Genomic DNA, 20,683 nt, shown 5'->3' with positions numbered 1-20,683 from the left:
AGTTATCTAGTAAAGATAAGGAAGAAATTTACAAAGACAAGATAAAAATTTATCTACATAAATTAAAATAAATTGCGGTCTATTGTATTGATTTAAATATATTTATATTTTTAAAAATGCATTTTGACGTAACGTTAAAATAATAAAACTCATGCGGAATTTTTATTTTTTTTTTGCTAACACATCAATGAAAACTCATTGTTGACATTGTCAACCCGTCCAACAGTTGGTTTATTCCAGTTATGTTATTAAGAAATATTGAGAACGTCTTAGCTTAGTCTTATTATTTATACTGGTACTGGTTTTCTCTCGATGGCTAACAAGTTTTCTGCCATTTGTTCAGTAAATACAAATATATAAATTAACATGTTTACTAAGAATTAAAAAAATATTTTTAATTCTCAGTAAATCCACTGACGTCCTCTACAAAAATAATAAATTTAATTAATTAATATATAATATGACGCATCCCGTGTAAAAAAAATTCGTTCCAAAAAGATTCCAAAAAAGTTCCGCATGTGGAACTTCTAAACATGAGACAGATTAGAACTTCGAATGGAACTTTTTTGGAATATTAGTAATTTTGATAGTAAAAAAAAAGTTTTGATGAGCAAATTTAGAGTCAAAAAAGGACGTTTTTGGAATTTCATATGGACTTTCCAAATAAGCTCCAGAATCACCACTTTTGACTTTTTTATGGACTAAAAAAGGCGTTCCAAAAACTTTCCAAAATCACTACTTTTGCATCTTTTGAAGACTAAAGACATTCTAGAAACATTCCAAAATAGTTCAAAAATCACTACTTTTGAATTTTTTATAGAACAAAAAAAAATCCATGATAACTTCCAAAAAAGTTCCAAGAACGTCCTTTTTTGACTCTAAATTTGCTCATAAAAACTTTTTTTTTACTATCAAAATTACTAACGTTCCAAAAAAGTTCCATTCGAAGTTCTAACCTGTCTCACTTTTAGAAGTTCCACGTGCGGAACTTTTTTGGAATCTTTTTGGAACGAATTTTTTTTACACGGGATATTTGAAAGCTGATCCAAATTTTTGGAATTAAATCAAATAATTCAATTCAAGTTTTGAATCGAATATGATTTGCCCACCTCTGATATATATATACATGTATATAGCAGTTGAATAAATTTAATAGGACCAATAGATGATAAAAATAATCGTTCTCTAATAATTTAATGACCATCGCGTGTACATTCAACGTATTGTTTAAATATGTACTTAAGTCTGTGTCTAATAAATTTTTAAGGAAATTCAGATAACGTGTACTTAGTAAATTAATACACACGTATTTTGCTGATTCAAGTGGGCGGCAATTGATATCAAAGCTGTTGAATGAAACACGTTGGTACATGATAAAAAATTGTTGATAATGATTATCTGATGGATTAAGATCGTGACTTGTATAAAATCATGCAATTACTTTGTAGTTACCAGAAAATTAATATTAATTTTTAATTGATTATCTAATTAATAGATTTTTTTTAAATTTATAAATTGACTTTGTCAAGTCGACGATTGCGTGTTAGAAAATCTGGGGCATGACAATCGTGACAATAAAATTAAGTACTGGCAGTTGTCCTAGTGAACAGGACTCGATGCCGATCGATTTATCGAATTATTTAATACTCATGTGATTATATTTTTGTGACGTAGATTTACCGGTGATATGTTTTGTCAAAGACTGTTAACCTTTTCTAGCGAGTTTGGCCTCGAAAATAATATCATCGAATTATTTATTTATTACGACAGACATTAAAAATGATAACTTGACAAGTTTTGTTTGTGAAAATAAAATTATAATAATTATGACATCAATATAATGTCTTAAGTATTTTGAAATCATGGTTATTAAAGTATGTTTTATATTACGTCATCCAGTCTATTTATTTACTAATTATCTTATTTTCAATGAATTATTAATTTACTAATATATTTCTATGTAAATAGTTTTTTTTATAATTTATATTTAAAGTAAAGAATGATTATTAAATTATTCATTGAAAAATAAATAAAGACTTTATCTAATTTTTTATTTCCAAATTATTTAACAAAAAAAGTCCTTGTATCAAAAATTTCCGGTCTTTTTTTTTTCATTTAAATTTTAATAAAAAAAATTTCTAGAAAATATTAAAAATAAATATCACGAGTACAGTAATTGTCTCTTTGTAAAGTATATTATGTTTTTCCGGTTTAATTTACTGTTGTAACGGGTAATAAGTACATATGTACACATTACAATGCCGCCTTATTTATCATTAAATCATAGCCATGTATTTTTATTGAATTACAACCGCAGAATTAAAATTCCTAGCGATGGTGGAACATAATAATAATTAAGGCCGAAATCACTTCGAAACCTTACAATTTAATTCAAAGAGGCCTAAATTTGGCTGACAAATTGAATCGGCGTATTTTTGGCAATAAAATTATAGAATTTAGAAAAATTTCAAGCGATTCAATCTAGAACAGAAAAGTTTCAAAATTTTTGAGCATTTTCAGGTCTAGATAGTTTTCGGCCGTGTTCACTACTGGGCCTTTTGTCAGCCACTTTTCAGCTGAGAAAAAAATTTTATTACAGTAGATTCTGGTTGTAAGTTACATCGGACGCTCTACTCACTCACGTCAATTTCATTTTTTCCTGTAAGTACACTCAGAAAATTAAATAATATTTACTACTATCTAGTTATGGTAAAATTTCTACCATCATTCCGATAGTAGTGAATATTATCTAGATGATTGTATAAATCATCTAGATTGTAATATTCACCATATTTATAATAATTGTTACAATCCTGTATATTAACTAGAGTTAATTAATAACAGTTACCATCAGAAATTATAATTGTTACCATCCTGATAGTAACTGTTACGAAATTTATTGCAGAAGTTATCATCCAATAATTATTAATTCTATTAAAAAAAATTATAACACTAACTATTTTTGCATTGAAAAACGTTCTTATCATTCTAGATAATTGGAATTAAAATTTTAGCATAATAAACACAATTACTTAATTTTCTGAGTGTAAGAGTATAAACAGAAACATTACTTATAACCAGTGTACTGTATTTTTTTGGCTTGAAATTTTTTTAGCTGAAATCACACACTACACATTGCACGGAAAAAAATTGCGCTATAAAATTTGCTACTTTGTACTACATTTTTTACTAAAAAGCAATAACATTTAAAAATAATCCATATTCGTAATTACAAATTTGAATAAAATTAGTAATTCATTTGGCATCAAATCCATAAAAATGGTAATCATCGATCATTAATTGAACTTTTTCTACTTGATATTATGATTTTCATATTTTTTGTAACTAATTTCCGACAACGAATCACACTTTTTTCTATTTTACATTAATTTAAGTACAGTATTTTTTTTAAACGTACAAATAAAAAATCGTATGTACATTAATAAATAACGACTATTTCACATATTTGTATAGTGATGCGTCATCATTTTTTATACGTACTTATTCTCTTAAATATTGTACATCCGTGCAATTATTTTCAATCGACACTCAGCACGAGTCAGAGGACGACAAGTTGTAAAGTTTAAATTGTTTATACACTCGGTGAAATAGTACAATGACCCTGCGTTTTTTTTACCCACATTAACACAATAATGTAAGTAAATTACAATAATATATTTAAATAAAATAATTGCGCCCATTTTAAATAATTCACATCTAAATACATACATACACTTTTTTTTTGATTACTCCAATTCCGGCTACAATTGAATTAATAAAAAAAAAAAGTATACCCATATATACAACAGCTTTACACGCATTCCGTATTTAATTCGAGTACATAATTCAAATAAAATATATTATTAGCGCCAAGTTAATGACGCGCATGTCACGTATACATCTCAGCTTAGTTATATATTATAAAACCAAATATATATTCTTTACCTTGAATTTTCCACATCTATTTTCGTAATAATTATCAAATCTACATATTATATCATTTCGATTCCTATAAATATAAATACATATACAAAAAAAAAGTATGTACTCCAATCTCTGTACACGGATTATTTTTTTATTGATTGAACTAGATTGTATTTTAAGTGTCAGTGACACTCGAATTTACATAATTGTATTATTATTAAATAAAATATACGCGCTGTTGTCACATATATTTTTTCAGCCTCTATAAATTTAATTTGAGTTAAAGTAAAAAAAAAAAAAATTTTATGCTGGACGTTAAATTTATATATTTATATATAGATATTCAAAAGCCCTGTTAATACAGAAGATATTAAATTGATCGTAGCGCCACTTTATATCAGGGCGTTTATTCATTACCAACTACTACTAGTTATTTTTATTCGATTTAAATTTTATCGAAATTTTTTTTATCACTTATAATTACAATCGATAGTAAACAATTACTAACTCAATTAATGTAAAATAAGTTTGTCTTATTTTTAATTGATTGTAAGCTAAATGTAAAAATAAACTCGTCAAGCTCCAGGGGAGAAAGTCAGTCAGAGACAGTTCTTGTCTGGAGTAGACTGAGACGGATTTAACCAGCTGCAAGTAGTTTCGGTTGTTGATTTATATCACTGAAAGCTCTATTTTTATGATGTTTTGTATGATTGGTATTAAATAAGCGAGTCTTTGATTTCCGGGTCTCGGGATTTCGGGTCTCACGTAAACTCTGTATCTGTAAATAAAAGTAATTAAAATAAAATAGACTAGTGTAATGGAGCAGTTAGTGGTGTCCAAGTAGTCAATTGCGGATTGTGGATTGGGATGAACTAGAATAAGCGGAGATTAGGGCAGATAGTGTAGCCTGGGTTTTCATGCTCGTGGGAGTGTGGGAGTGGTGGCGGTGAGCTCAGAGGGAGCAGAGGGTGAAATTTAAACTAGGGTGCCTAGATAGTGGGTGAGGAAAGGATCGAGTTCTCGGGGATGGTGGGAAACTGGGGTAGTAAAATATAGTGAGTAACATGGTGACTTTTAGTACTAGTTAGTTACCCAAACTGGTGGTACTTGGCAGTTGCCCCAAGATGGCGAACGCGGTTGGCGTGCGACTGATTCGGGCTGAAAAGTGTAAAAAACGCGACAAGAAGTGCGGGTTCCTGTGTTAAAGAGGCCGTTATTGCGGCGATTTAAGTAAAAGAGGAGCTCGCACGAGTACAAGGTGCCATTGCACGTGAAAATAATTATCTGTCACATTCAGCCCGGTGAGTTTTATCTTACAGTCAAGTTACTACTCAGACTTACTACCAGTAACTATTTATCAGATACTCTCATCTGCCTATCACACATCCTCATTCCTCATTTAAAGCCCCACCTACCACCGTCAGTATCACAAATTTATCTTTTATCTTCAAAATTATTATTTTATTTATATTTTCACCTCCCAGCTTACGTCCAATTAGTTACCAGTAATTGGATGATGACCGATTCCCATTGTCAATGAATTTCGGTAATGTCATTTATTAATGTCACGCTCAATTAATCTCGTGCCAGTGTGCGATGGCCCCGTTTCAATTTCCCTTTTTTTAGACCTAAACTCTGTAAATTTTATTCAATTATTAAATTACCTACTCCGGTCTTATAAAATCATCTAATAAATAAAAAAAAAAAATAAAAAGAAACATTTTACCAATTTTATTATACTTTTTTTTTAGTCCTCGGCCTCGGGTTTTGGACAGCCGCGCCTTCGCCAGCTGCTTTTCCGGGTCGACTAGAGAAACTAGAGAGCAGTAACAATAGAGCGAAATTGTGCCGGAGATAACGGTTCAGATTCCCCATTCATCTTTGTTCAGGGTTAGTTCATTTTATTTTCTACATGAAATTTTTTTTTCTCTCCGACACCCGGCATGCCCACGTCGAAAAAATCTTCCTGTTCTCTATCAATAAATTCAAAATTCAATTCCCATAAAAAAAAAAATTATCATCCCCGTTTTGATAAATTAAAAAAATTTCCATCCCCAGTTACTGTCAACTTTTGCCAATAATATAAAAATAAAATACATTGAGCATATCAATGAAATAGTGGACTCTCTCATGATCTAGACGTTCGACTCGTCTCGTTTCTGGTTTAGTTGTCTCAGTAAATTAGTTGCCGGTTATAAGTACATATATGTATTTCTGTTCAACGTGATGCACCACCGCCCAATGCGGCGATCTTTTCTCTTCGTTTACTCCCCCACTTTAATTCTACAAGCCCATCCGTACCCACTACTTACATTTAATACATACATATATACATATATACATCCATACAACCCCTTGATATCCCCCTTTTTTTACCCTTACCAAGTAAACCAAGTTGGCCTCAGTAAACCCTTACTCTTGCACAAGACACTCGATAATTCAATAATTTTATAAACCCCTCAATGTACTTCAACACCTTACTCACAATTTACAATATTTATATATTATTAACTCTACTCCGTTTTGCAAAATAAATATCAACTATTCTTACATTCACATCTGAACTGTTGTAACTGTAATTTAAAAAAATTCTTTTTTAGCTGACAGAAGAAAAAAAAACTTGAGCATGTGGATCGATAATTGATCGTGCGGATATGGAATGACAAGTGTCAATAAAATATGTTTTAAAAAAAATAATAATTTAAAATATTTAAAATGGTTTTTTAGAAAATTATCGTAACATAAAAGATCGATCCAAGTATGTCCCTCCCTGCGTTTATCCAAAGTCGGTAAATCTGTGGCGCAAGCGTATTGTATATATGTATAAATGTATGTATGTATGTATGTATAAATGTAGTACATATAACAATACAGCACAAGTGTCACTTGTATGTTACACCTAGTCCATTTCCTCAATTGGTACTTTTATTAAAAGACGATACATATATTTAATATTTTTATATTTCATTTTTTGAATTAAATGCGGCTCTGGCTCTGATTTAAACGATAAATTCAAATAAAATAATAATGAAAAATATCATTTATTTACCAAGTATCAAATTTCGAGTTTAATTTAAAAAACTTTTAAATTCGATAGCATTATTGACACGAAATAAAGCAGGTGGCTCGTGAGACTTGAGAGGAATCTCTTGTCTTCACTACTCGATTTCCTCAGTATTTAAATAATCGTATTTTTTAAGTCTTGGAGATATTTAATACGCGATGCTGTAATATAACCAGGCAACTTTTAAACTCTTTTATTGTCTAAACTTTTTTTACTGTAAAACTTTAAGTTGAACAAAAAATTATTTACACCAGAAATTTAAAAGAAAAAAAAAATAAAAACATCAGTTAATAAATTTCATGGTAAAATAAATATTTTAATATTTTGATTGATGACTCCATTAAATAAAAAATTGATATTGGCCAAACGATCTTACGAAATCCAAACATAAATTTAATTTGAAAAATATAAAAATACATATATACTTTCGCTTTTGGGTTTAGGAATTTTAAGTACCATAATTTAAACTATACAAGGACACATTATTGACCTTGAGATGTTAGATATTATAATAATAATAATTATTATTATTATAACTAAAGGTATAACGGAGAGGGAAGAGCAAGTGCCCAAGTGTCTTCCTATCAGATGATGATATAAGAATCCCGACATAGGACCCAGTACGCTCAGTTACCTTTCGTTCCTCGATCCGAAAGCAACATATCAGTTTCATTAACTATTTTTATTTGTTTAATTTATTTTTTAAACGTTTGTTTTTAATTATTTCATTTGTGGTTATTGTTTGCACCTTCAATGGATTAAAAATTAAATTTACTTATTGGTAAGAAGACTAATTCAATTTAAAATTTAAAATTGCTCTGAAATTTATAATTATAAATAAATTTAATTTAAATTAAATTTTAAAAAACACAATTTGATTTAGTTGATAAAATTGCTGTTTAATTGGTTCCGTTTGTCTCGAAAGTTTTAAATTGAAATAAAGTAAAAATAATTATTTAGTTTGTAATTAAATAATTAATTTTATCATAGACTTGATATATTTATAAAAAATATAATTTTAAAGTTACCCGGTTTATTAATTCAATATCAAGTAATTCCTCAACTACTAAAGTATTTAACTATCTGTTTACGCGCGAAAGTTTAACCGAGCGAAATCAGCGCAAGTAACGGTATACTTTGCATCGTAATTATTTATCTTTCTTTTTATTATTTTATTTATCGTAAATTACAATTATTAACTATTTAAACTCTTTACAATCTCGAAACTTCGATAAATGCATCAGTTATTTTTTTCACAGTTACTTTTATTTGCGTCTTACGTCAACTCGGTAAAAAATTTTATTTACCTCACAAGAACTGATTTACTTTTATAAAAAATTTAACTGTCACGTTACTTTGTATTACAAAGTATTTTTAATTACTAATAATTTAATGATAATTAGCAATTAACTTTAACGTCAAAGTTCAATGAATAATTTAATCATCGAATCAAACTTTTTTTTGATTCGTGTGTCACTTTTGTTGGCAGTTTAATTACAGATAATTTCTTTTTCATTCAAATTTTATCATTAATAATACAAAATGTGTTTCAATGTTTTAATATTCAATTAATTTTTTTTGTATTCGCGCATTGATAAAAAATATTAATTGGATCGTTGATTAAAAATTCAAATCGATAAACTTCAATCATAAAATATAAATTTTTGAATAATAATTGAACAGCAAGTGTCATTAATAAACAAATAAAAATACGTAAGAGGGATTATAAATAAATTAATGGCCATTACATAAGTTCGGGTATTAGATAAGACGGTATCTAAGAAATGAATTTCATTATATCTGTGTCTAATGTAAATTAATACCAAAAGGTTGACAAATATTTTAAGGAATTCGAAGGTTTCGTCATCGATTCGAAGGACGAAGTTAAATATTTTTATTATTGGTATTCCCACTGGTATTATATATAATGCGTATTATATATATATATTTTTTTTTCTTTTTCTATTGGGCTGATGTGAGGATTTGGAAGTGAATGACCGAGTGGCACACTTAGATTGCTCGTTCAAGCAGGTTATTACACACATAACATTAACTGGTGAGTTAAGTCTGTGTGTGAACAACCATGGCTCAATATTTTTCAGAGCAACACAACCATATAACACACAAGCCATAGAACCGGTATCATCTGGTATTTGGTCATTGATATTGAATTTTTAAAAAAAATTTTTTTTATCCACAAAATACAAATGAGATGATAAAAAAAATTAATCAATTTTTTAAATTACAAATTACTGTCAGTAATTATTTTTTTAACTTCCCGCTAAGAAAATTGCAAATTTTCAAAAAAGGGAAGTTATTGGTTTCGGTCCGATTTTCGAAAATCGAGTTTTCATCAGATGTCGAGGTTTTGAGGTCCTAGGAAACTATTCTGACTATTCCCGGGTGGACGTCCGTGTGTGTGTGTGTGTGTGTGTGTGTGTGTGTGAACTTTTTTTTGTCCGACGATATCTTTGGAACGGATGAACCGATTTGAACGTACTTGGTGGCGATCGAAAGAGCTCACCAAAACTTAGCCTTGATTAGATTTTGGGGTAAATCGGTCATGTATTTTACAAGTTATACAAAGAATAAGAATTAAAAATTTTTTTTTATTTTAGTTTTTTATTGATTTCTCAGAAACGACTTATACGATCAACTTCAAAATCTAATCAGCTCTAGAACTCAATAAAACACGTCGATTGCCGCCTCAACCATCAAAATCGGTCAATTCATTCCTGAGATATCGTGGAAGAAAGAAATGCTAAAATCGGTTTTTTTTAAAACAATGGCACACTAAAGTATTTTCGAGCTCGAAGAGCTCGAAAATGTATCCACAACAATGTTTTCAAGCTCGAGGAGCTCGAAAACAGCGGGAAGTTTTGGGGCTGGCCCGCAGGGTCAACCGATAGACAGATTTTTTACTTATAATTTTCAATTTAACTGTAATAATTTTAATTGTTGATCCTGATTATTGATAGTATTTAGTAATTAGTAGTAATTGCAATGCAAATTTTTTTTAGAGATGTCAAAAATTTTTCTATTCTGTCTTAATTAAATTATCAATTGATATTAATATATTCACTTTAAGTTTCCATTTCGAGTGGCAATTTCTTGGCTGTCATTTTTATTGAGCTTAAGTGTTTTTTTGATGCTAAATTCACACGACACAAGTAGTAGAATGAAAATATAAATAAGAAACAAGTTATTCTTTGTTGTCAAAGAGAATTTTTAACACAAACCTCTCGCGATCTTCCAGTTAAAGACTCAAAATTACAATCAAACTCCAAAAAAAAGTCACTAGTTTTTGTTCAACAATTAAGTATGTAAATTTATGCAGACTATATAATTAAATTTATTTAAACGACAATATCGAAAGATTAACTAGTACCTGGCGTGAAATGTAATCCGTCTATTTTTATATCCAAGACTTAATTGTTTATGGTGTCGTGGTTTATTACATGGGAAACAAATCTACTGTTAATAATTCGTATATGTGAATGACCGCATTGCGCTGTGACGCATGTCGTGATACTAGAAAATATATATTTTATATACTTATATATATATATAATTTTTTTTTAAATATCTGCAGTTATTATTTTTTTTCTTATTTTTCTTTAGTTTCCACGAGCGAGAGCATGTTAAGTCGGGACACGCGACATTATGGCGACGCTTTGTCGCTTTTATATCTAATATATATACACATATAATATTTTACCCCATAATGATATTTTTGCTCACATAAATTTTTATTTTCTCGAGTTAATACTCAAACTTTTGTCATCAGTTTACCATAAAAAAAATTTATCATTTTATCGGCAAAATATATTTTTTTATACTACGCAATATTCATTTTTTTAAATGATGGAGTAAAAAATAAATAATTATTGTTTTCCATTAAAACACTTGAAGAATAAAATCAGATAATTCGAGTGATGAAAAATATTGATGAGTAATTAATGTAGATAATGGCGTTAGCACTTTGAAAGCAATTAAGTGAATCAAATATTATAAGCAGCAAGAAAGGGAAAGAAAGAGAGGGAGAGAGAGAGAATCTTGTAATAAAAGGTAAAAGTTATTTAACAGTGACTCGGTCAATGATGTTATTATTCATACCTACAATGTAGTTAAGTGAAGGCTATTATAATATAATAATATTTGTTTGCCAAATTAACAACGTTATAACGATCAATACTCTAAAGTGTTTCTTGCTGCTGCTTTGATCACAATATCTTGTAATAAAAAATATTTAAATTACAATTAACTTTTTAAATAAATAATCTTTTACCCGTGTAAAAAAAATTCGTTCCAAAAAGATTCCAAAAAAGTTCCGCACGTGGAACTTCTAAACATGAGACAGATTAGAACTTCAAATGTAACTTTTTGGAACGTTAGTAATTTTGATGGTAAAAAAAAAGTTTTTATGAGCAAATTTAGAGTCAAAAAAGGACGTTCTTGGAATTTTTGTTGGAATTTTTTATGGATGTTAATTTTTTTTGTATAAAAAATTTAAAAGTAGTGATTTTTGAACTATTTTGGCATGTTTTTGGAACGTCTTTAGTCTCTAAAAGATGCAAAAGTAGTGATTTTGGAATCTCTTAGAATGCCTTTTTTAGTCCATAAAAGAGTCAAAAGTGGTGATTCTGGAACTTTTTTGGAATGTTTATATAAAATCCCAAAAAAGTTCCAAAAACGTCCTTTTTTGACGCTAAATTTACTCATAAAAATTTTTTTTTACCATCAAAATTACTATCGTTCCAAAAAAGTTCCATTCGAAGTTCTAATCTGTCTCATGTTTAGAAGTTCCACATGCAGAACTTTTTTGGAACCTTTTCGGAACGAATTTTTTTTACACGGGAAGACTACTGTTGTTTTTATTTATTTACTAAATAATAATTTAATAAAAAAAAACTTTTAATCAAAATTTTTTTTTTCCAAGGAATGAAATAAAACATTTATTTTTTATTAAAAATTTGCGTAACAAAAGTTTGAAATTAAAAAATAAATAAAAAGCTCAACAAACTCGGGCAGTGAGTCACGAAGCGTAACGGGTTTTCGTGTAACGGGGTCGGGTGTCTTCCTCTATATCTTTAATATACAATCCTTACTCTTTTTAGTCCTCTCTTTGTCACTCCCTTGTTACTACACTTGATATTAAAGTATGAAGCCAGTAGACCACCTTGCAAATAAAACGCAATCAATGGGAATTTAGTGACCGCGAATAAAAATAAGTTTAGTAGAGGCCGAGGACGCTGACCTGGAATCTCCCGTCCGTTTCTCTGTACTCACAGTTTTAAATGAATAAATATACATATATATGTATGTGTATATGTATATTTACATCGATTAGTACACTGTCACGTTCGCGAAAGTGCTCATCAGTTTAAATAATTCCGATAAATAATTTTATTCATGCACGTGCGTCGATCGGAGTATCAGCTCCCGACCCAGGGATTCCCTTCCTTTATATTCTATTCTATTATATTAAAGTATATATTATATTATATTAATATTCTCCTTCATATCATCGCACAACTAAACCAGTTTTATTACAAATACGTCGGCGGGGAGATGCCGAAGGTAACCAGGTTAAGGTTACCAGGAAAATAGTCTACTCTCATAATATCGAATTTTCTTATGATGACACTGCCATTTTATTTTATTTTTTTTTTTACACTGGGAAAATTTTTTTTTATTGTTATTTTTAATTAATTGTGCCTTGTGTTACTATTGTTCTCTAGTTACTTCATCACTACTTTTAATAACTATCTTTTATATTTTTTTTCCTGTATTTTTTTTTTTATTAAAAAAAAATTCAATAATAAAATTTAAAATCAAGTTAATAGATCACGAGATTCTTTGTCAAGAATTCTTGTGAATAAGATTTCAATAGTCTAAGAAATTTAATCAACTAAATAATTGATGAAATTTTTTTTTATTTAAATTTAATATCAAATTCTTGTCAAATAATAAAATTTGAATGATTGAACTTGAAAAAAAATTCTCACGATTATTTAGTTGATTAAATAAACTAAAGTATATGCGACATCGATATCTCTCGTCAATAAAGTTTCTCTCGGGCGCGAATAAACTAAACATATATATATATATATACATATACATATACATATAATAGTGAAGACATTTGTTGTAAGTAGGGCACGTGTGTGTGTCGTGTGTATGTGACCAGTTTGTAAATAAGCGGGAAACTTACAGTACCGGAACCATCAACTAGTCTCATTTAAGTTCCCGTTTAATCATCGCGTATTATCACACAATATCATAAATATATATATAGATATATAACCGTAAATAATAAATATTAGTTTGCGATGGACAGCTTTCATTACCATAAATTATAATACTTTTTACAAACAAATAACTGTCTATCGGTGGAAACTTTGCTCACTTATCTTAAAATATCAATTAAATATATATACATATATATGTACGACAAAAGATATTGCTGGTATATCATCTAAGAAACTTTCACGATATATCAAAATTAAGAATAGAACAATAGAATCCATTATATGAATGAATAAATATTAAGTACGTGACCTATATTACTTTTTTACTCCGATTTTCATTGTTAAAAAAATATAAAATATATATATATATATTTTTTTTTTTAATAAATAAAGTATCTAAAGTTAATGAAAATTTATCTGAAATCTTGCAGAAAAAATAAAATTATCCGTTATGATTTTATCAGACGTTATCGAAAATTGTACGAGTCGTTATCTCTGAAAGGAGTAATACTGTGACAGTGCGTCACTAAGAATATTATTTAATATGTGACAAGTATATTTTAGTAGTAAAGTGTGTTGGTATTAGATAATTATGTGGATAAAAATTTAGAGTTGTGGGTAATAATTAAAAATAAAAATTAATTTTTCAGGTGAGTGAAGATTGAAATGTAAAACGAAATGGTTGTGATTGGATTGATGTACAACTTGTACGACTTTGGATCAACAATAAAGACCCCGAGTACCACCAGCGATTTAATCGGCAGCAGTCTAATTTATACAGTGGAAAATCAATATAGATCAACGTTAACGCATAAATAAAGTCTTCTTCATTTAAGCGGCAAGTTTAAATCTGTTCGCTCATTTTATTCCGAAGCCAAGGCTGACTACGAATAACTTCCATTATATTTTTTGCATCGACTTCCAAAATTAACTCGACAGCTCATTAATTGATTGATTCGTTGTTAAAGTAATAATAGTAATAATAATAATAATAATTAATAATAATAATAATAATAATAATAATAATAATAATAATAATAATAATAATAATAATAATAAAAGAACACAAGTTATGGCAACGATGGCTGGCGGCGAATATACTTCTGTAAAAGATTTTTATATGGGAAGATCAATATTTATAACAGGAGGCACTGGTTTTATGGGAAAAGTACTTGTGGAAAAATTACTGAGATCATGTTCTGGTATAAAAAATATTTATTTACTTATGCGACCTAAAAAAGGACAGAATGTCCAAGAAAGGCTGCAAGAACTTCTCAATGCACCGGTACACATTTATTTTATTTAAACAATAATTTATTATTCAATCAACTATTTGTTTCACAAAATTACACTGTAAAAAGTTGAAAGTGAATTCGGATTTTATTTAAATCCACATTCACTTGGAGTTCCGGAATTTTTTTAAAAATCACTTCGCATGCGGAGTTTTGACCCGAAGTTTTAATTTTAAATAAACTCCCTCTGGAGTGAATTTTACTTCTCTTGCAATTTCACTGCTGATTAAATCCGCAAATTTTTTACAGTGTAGTTGTGACATTTACATTAATTAGTAACAAAAAAAAATAATAATTAATTGAGTACTAATTGATAATTACAAGAAAAACTATTCAGTCCCCAGCTCTTTGAAAAATAATTGATAAAAATTCATGAAATTAATGATAAAATAAATAATTGAATAGTTTGTTCTGCTTGTAGTTGATTTGTAAAACGTAAGAATTATATATTATTTATGATATCCAATAGCTATTCGATAAACTGCGTCGTGATAGTCCACATGAATTGGCGAAGATAGTACCAATAGCTGGTGACGTGACTGAACCAGAACTTGGAATATCAGCAGCTGATCGTGAAACATTAATAAGAGATGTATCGATTGTATTTCATTCAGCAGCTACCGTTAAATTTGACGAAGCACTTAATCTTTCGGTCATGATCAATATGTTGGGCAGCCAACAACTGGTACATCTCTGTCATCGAATGGATAATTTAGAGGTAAATATATCTATAAATATATACATATCGCGTCACTAATTCCAAAAAGACTCACATATATTTTTCCAACGAATTCGATCCATTATTTATACTCTAATCTAATCTTTAAATATTAATCTATATATTCTATAACTATTTCGCTAATTAAAGTGATATATAGATAGATAAATTTATGATGATATTGATAAAGATCTAGTAGATTTAATTTAATAAAAAGTTTCGGCGTAAATAGTTGAAGGCGTGTTTCCCGGAATTTGATTGATATATATAATAGCAGAGATAGATGATAATAATAAAAGTAAATATATGATTTTCACAGGCGCTTATTCACGTGTCAACGGCATACTGCAATTGTGACCGCACTGAAGTCGAGGAAGTTATTTATCCACCGCCTCAGGATCCAGAGCAAGTCATAAACTGCACCAAGTACATAAATGACAAACTAGTCGAGGAATTAACGCCAAAGTTAATTGAAGGTCGACCAAATACTTACACGTTCACCAAAGCACTTGCAGAGACTATGTTGCAAGACGGTTGCGGTTCATTGCCGGTCGCGATTGTCAGACCATCAATAGTCCTGTCATCGTTACGAGAACCGATGGCTGGATGGGTCGACAATTTGAACGGTCCCACTGGGATTATCGCCGCTGCTGGCAAAGGATTTTTTAGGTAACCTCCATTTATTTTATTTTTAATTCATTCCTATAATTCAAGTTTTCGGTCTGCTTTGGAGTTTTGATAAAAAATTTCCCATCAAAAATTTTTAAATCGGTTTCAATCCGAGTTCTTAATCCGGCCCCTGCTTTTTTGAGGTTCAGTTCTGCTTCAAGTGATTGGACGATTTCTAACCAATAGTTAATCATTAACCAATAGCTGAAGCTCGCACTGAATCGACCAATCACGTGAGAGTAAAAGAGTCACGATAACCTAAAATCTGAAAACTTGGAGTGTACACATAAATTAATAAATAATGAACATAAAGTAAATGTATGAAAGACGTAATTTATTGTTTTGAATTGACGTTTCAGAACGATGTTGTGTCACGAAGAAAAGGTAGCAGACTTTGTACCAGTAGACATAGTGATAAATTTGATGATATGCGCGGCCTGGAAAACTGCAACACACCGTACCGACACAATAACAGTGTACAATTGTTGTACCGGTCAACAAAACCCAATAACATGGAAAGAATTTATTGATTTGTCATTTAAATACAGCAGAATACACCCAGCGCGAGATGCTGTATGGTATCCGGGTGGTAGTTGCCAAAAGTACTCATATTTGAACAAAATATTCATAACATTTCAGCACATATTACCCGCACATATTCTCGATCTGATTGCTCGATTGAGAGGTACTAAGCCAATAATGTTACGTGTACAGGCTAAATTGACAAAAGCCGCAACTTGCCTCGAGTATTTCACAACCCAGCAGTGGAATTTTAAGGACGACAATGTACGGAGACTTAATCAACAACTTACTCCTGAAGATCGTAGTATTTTTATGTTCGACGTCAGGCAAATCGACTGGCCTTCTTATTTGGAAAATTATATTATTGGTATAAGACAGTTTATACTCAAAGAGAGTCCGGAGACACTGCCAGCAGCGCGTTCACATATTATGAGGTACATTCATTTTTTTATATTTATTTACTTCTCATAAATTAATAAACTTTCGGTGTAAGCTGACGGTAAAGTTATTTAAATATCAGCTTACTAACTCACGTCAGCTGCTGTCATGTTCCTTAATTTATTAACTAAAACTTTGTCCTCATATATTTCTCCTAAAACTTCTCGCCGACAATGTATTAATTATACTTAATTACTTTAAAAAAAAAATATAAATTTTTTCATGGGGGCGCGTAAGTACAAGCTTTGAACGCGCCCGAAAATATTTAAATTTTTGATTGTTATCTTAATTATCATGATAAATAATTTGATAAAATAAATTTTCAGATTATATTGGCTTCAAAAAGTGATACAAATAAGCTTAGTAGCATTTGTACTACGTCTTCTTCTGTCCCGTAGCTCAATTGCAAGATCCACGTGGTTCATGCTTCTATCAATAGTACTCCGTATGTGCCGCATGATTGTTTGACGTCTCAGAGCCAAATTTACGATTTTACACAGTAATGTTATTAATGCAAAAATGCAAAAGCCAACAGAGGAGCTTAGTTGCAAGGTGCGAATTGTCCTTCGACCTTCATCACCAGCATCATCAACATTATCAGCATCGACATTGACATCAACATCATCATCATCTCCATTACTATCATTACCGCAGCTCAGTATCCCCGACGACGACGGCGCTATCATTTCGCTCCCAAACGTTGGCCTTTTTAACGTTTGTATTTGTTCATAAATTAGCATATAATCGCTGGACACGCGATTTTGTCAGCCGTTTAAATTTGTTTAAATAATTTGTCTGCTACCGATTGAGTGATGGCATCAATTACTAAGCAGCAGCCATTTAATAATATATTAATTAACAATTTATTTAAAATTAATAATAATAATAATAAGATTAATAATAATAATAAGATTAATAATAACATTAATATTAATAATAATGATAATGATAATAATAATAATGATAATAATAATAATAATGATAAATGGAATTGTACTTTCGTTTAAATTTATCCACATTTTGATTGTTATAATAAATAATAACGGGCAAGTTAAATGTCACGTTCAATTTGTGATAAATATATCTAACGAAAAGTGTTTCAATTGCTGCTTACATAGACTAGAACAATATAAATATAAATAACGGACAGATCTTTAAATCCGTTTGCCACCGCTTAATTCGGTATCCGACATATTTTTAAATAAAATTTATCATAATTATTTATTTATATTTTTGTTTTTATTTCCTGTTACTTTTTGTAAGATACCTAGATCGTTATTTGTTACAACCCTCAATAAAAATTAATTAACTTTTAAATTTTAAATTAGTTATTTAACAACTGCCACTCTGCGGACAGATTTATAGCAGAGCACATTTTAAATAATTATAATAATAGACAGATATTTAACAAAATCTATAGATAATAAAATACAGAGCAATGAATTATTTATTATTAATATTATTATTATTATTATTATTATTATTATTATTATTATTATTTTTATTATTAAATTTTGAAGGCATTGGCAACTTAGTTATTCAAAATGAAGTATTGTCCAACAGAAATAAAATAAATATATATATGAATACATATAAATAAATGAATTAAAAAGCGAGTGTGCGATTACAATTAAACTAGCGTGTACGAGTAAGTGATTAGAAAAAAATTTGAGTGAAATGATTAAAAAAAAAATAAATAAATAATAATAAAATAGGAGAGTTGTAAATACGAAATCGCTGCTAAATAAATTACGCAGTGTTATGTATTATATAGTTATTAAATAATAAAACAACAAATGTGTCGTAAGTTAAATGTTTTAAAAAATAAATTAATGAGCTCTCAGTCTAGTGCGAATTGCATGTTATTTCAATATTAAATACCAACTCTTGTTACCAGTTTATTATTTCAATAATCAATTAGTTACATTTATTTTATTATTAATTAATTAATTAATTAATTTATTTATTTGACGGACGGAATTCCGTTTGTATAAAAGACATGCCTTATTAATAAGGTTTTAATAATTAAAATAACAATGAATAATTTTGAAATCGCTTAAAAGTTATTGCTTTTAATTAAATACTTTGAGCTTGCTAATTAAAAATAACATAATTAATAAGCTTTGATGATTCATTTTTTTATTATTTATTAATTTATTAATCTTTGATGTAACGCCGGTGCAGCTTTACTATTTTAAATAAAATAAATCTTTAAATTTATTAATTATCCAAAGTAAATAATTACTCCTCATTGTCGTTTATAATTATTATTATTATAAATAATTATCGTCAAATATTTTATCTAATTAACTACGGTCTCATTTATTTTTTTTTTAAAATCAGTCGGTTAAATTCTTTATTTGGCGGCAAAAAATTTTTGTCATTGAAAAATTCAAATTTGTGAAGAAAAATAAATAAATGAGTGAGACCGTAATTATTAGACGTAATTACAAAAAAAAATGAATATTAATTTATAACGATAATTGAGGACTAATTTAATTTACATGAATCTTTTATTAAAAATTAAATATCAATATTAATTATTGTCATTATTATGATTATTATTATTATTAATGTATTGGAATAATAAATAATATAAATAATTTATAATTATTTATTCAGTAGTTAGACAAAGTGTGAGAGTTTAGATGAATGTATTTAAAAATTGTTAACAAATAAATGTAATGCTCGATGTTGTGATAGCGAATGATATTTTATTATTATTATTATTATTATTATAATTATTATTAATTGAAAGTTTGGTGTAGGTTTCAAATAAATATTTATTATTTAACTGTTTTATTTGTGATTAATCAGACACGTAATTATCTATCTTTTAAAATTACTGCAATTATTTATGATAATTATTGTAATTAAGGGTACGAGTAATTAAAAGAGATAGATAATGAGTCGAGTGTCGAAGTATGCTATAAATGATAGTCAATATTTGTACGTAATTGTGAATTTGTGTCACCTGTTGCCTGTGCCTTTGAGATTGACATGAATATTAGACGCTGATTATTTACTAAGTATCGGATATTGTCGTTAATTAACTGCCGGTCGGAGTGAGCTTCCCTTAACTTGGACAAATGGAAATACCATTTTAAATGTTTTATTATCGTTTATTATCGTTCCAAGTTTTATATATGGGAATTTAAAAAGACACATGTGCTGAAAGTCACGTACACACGATGCTGAGGAGTACGAGTTGATTCTTTAGGGTCAGGGATTTAAAATATAAATATAATTCAATGATTTTAAATAAATTAATAAATATATAAGTGAGGATTTTATAATTTTAATGGTTTAATTGACGTAGTGCTGCGAAAGTCATCATCAGCTAGTCTCATCTGTAACGTTATCCGGAAATGCGATCCATACCATTTATAAAATAATATTTATTATTATTATTATTATTATTAATTATTATTATTATTATTGATTATTATTATTAATTAATTTAATAAACATTATACTGTATAATTATTATAGAATAATATTAAAACGAAAAATGAAACATTGCAAATAATTATGGATTTTTTATTATTATTCCTTATAATTAAAAATTTTTTGTTTTATTAAAATTAAGATTTTAAAATAATTTTATGGTTATTATATAGAGGTGGGGCTCCCCTGTTTTTTGGCTATAAAAAATCGAAAAATGAAGATATCCGAGATTTTTTTTTTTCATTTTGTTCTACTCTTCGGCGGATTGATAAAAAAAATTAAATCAATACCCAAAAAATTCAATTTCATGAAGATTTTGGCGATTGAAAAGAAAAAAAATTAAATTTTTGATTTTCAA

The 20,683-nt window shown here is 28.6% G+C and overlaps 1 protein-coding gene across 6 annotated transcripts; it reads left to right on the top strand.

Annotated features, from left to right (window-relative positions):
* Window positions 1-3,502: 3,502 nt before the first annotated feature.
* Window positions 3,503-20,407, top strand: LOC130678574 (putative fatty acyl-CoA reductase CG5065). 6 transcript variants are annotated; one of them, XM_057485863.1, is made up of 8 exons: window positions 3,521-3,655; window positions 5,676-5,814; window positions 13,890-14,206; window positions 14,302-14,524; window positions 15,001-15,249; window positions 15,569-15,918; window positions 16,278-16,874; window positions 17,205-20,407. In XM_057485863.1, exons 4-8 carry the CDS (start codon window positions 14,312-14,314, stop codon window positions 17,344-17,346), a joined length of 1,551 nt encoding a protein of 516 aa, XP_057341846.1. In that variant the 5' UTR covers window positions 3,521-3,655; window positions 5,676-5,814; window positions 13,890-14,206; window positions 14,302-14,311; the 3' UTR covers window positions 17,347-20,407. The 6 variants fall into 6 exon arrangements, with proteins under 6 accessions (XP_057341845.1, XP_057341846.1, XP_057341843.1 ...); XM_057485860.1 differs by lacking the exon at window positions 3,521-3,655 and adding an exon at window positions 5,079-5,225 and having other exon boundaries at window positions 13,890-14,524; XM_057485862.1 differs by lacking the exon at window positions 5,676-5,814 and having other exon boundaries at window positions 3,503-3,655; window positions 13,890-14,524.
* The last annotated feature ends 276 nt before the right edge of the window (window positions 20,408-20,683 follow it).

This window comes from Microplitis mediator, chromosome 2 (genome assembly GCF_029852145.1).
Source record: "Microplitis mediator isolate UGA2020A chromosome 2, iyMicMedi2.1, whole genome shotgun sequence".
Classification (NCBI taxonomy): domain Eukaryota; kingdom Metazoa; phylum Arthropoda; class Insecta; order Hymenoptera; family Braconidae; genus Microplitis; species Microplitis mediator.
Note: the sequence above shows the minus strand (reverse complement) of the source record. Positions and strands in the feature narration are given on the sequence as shown.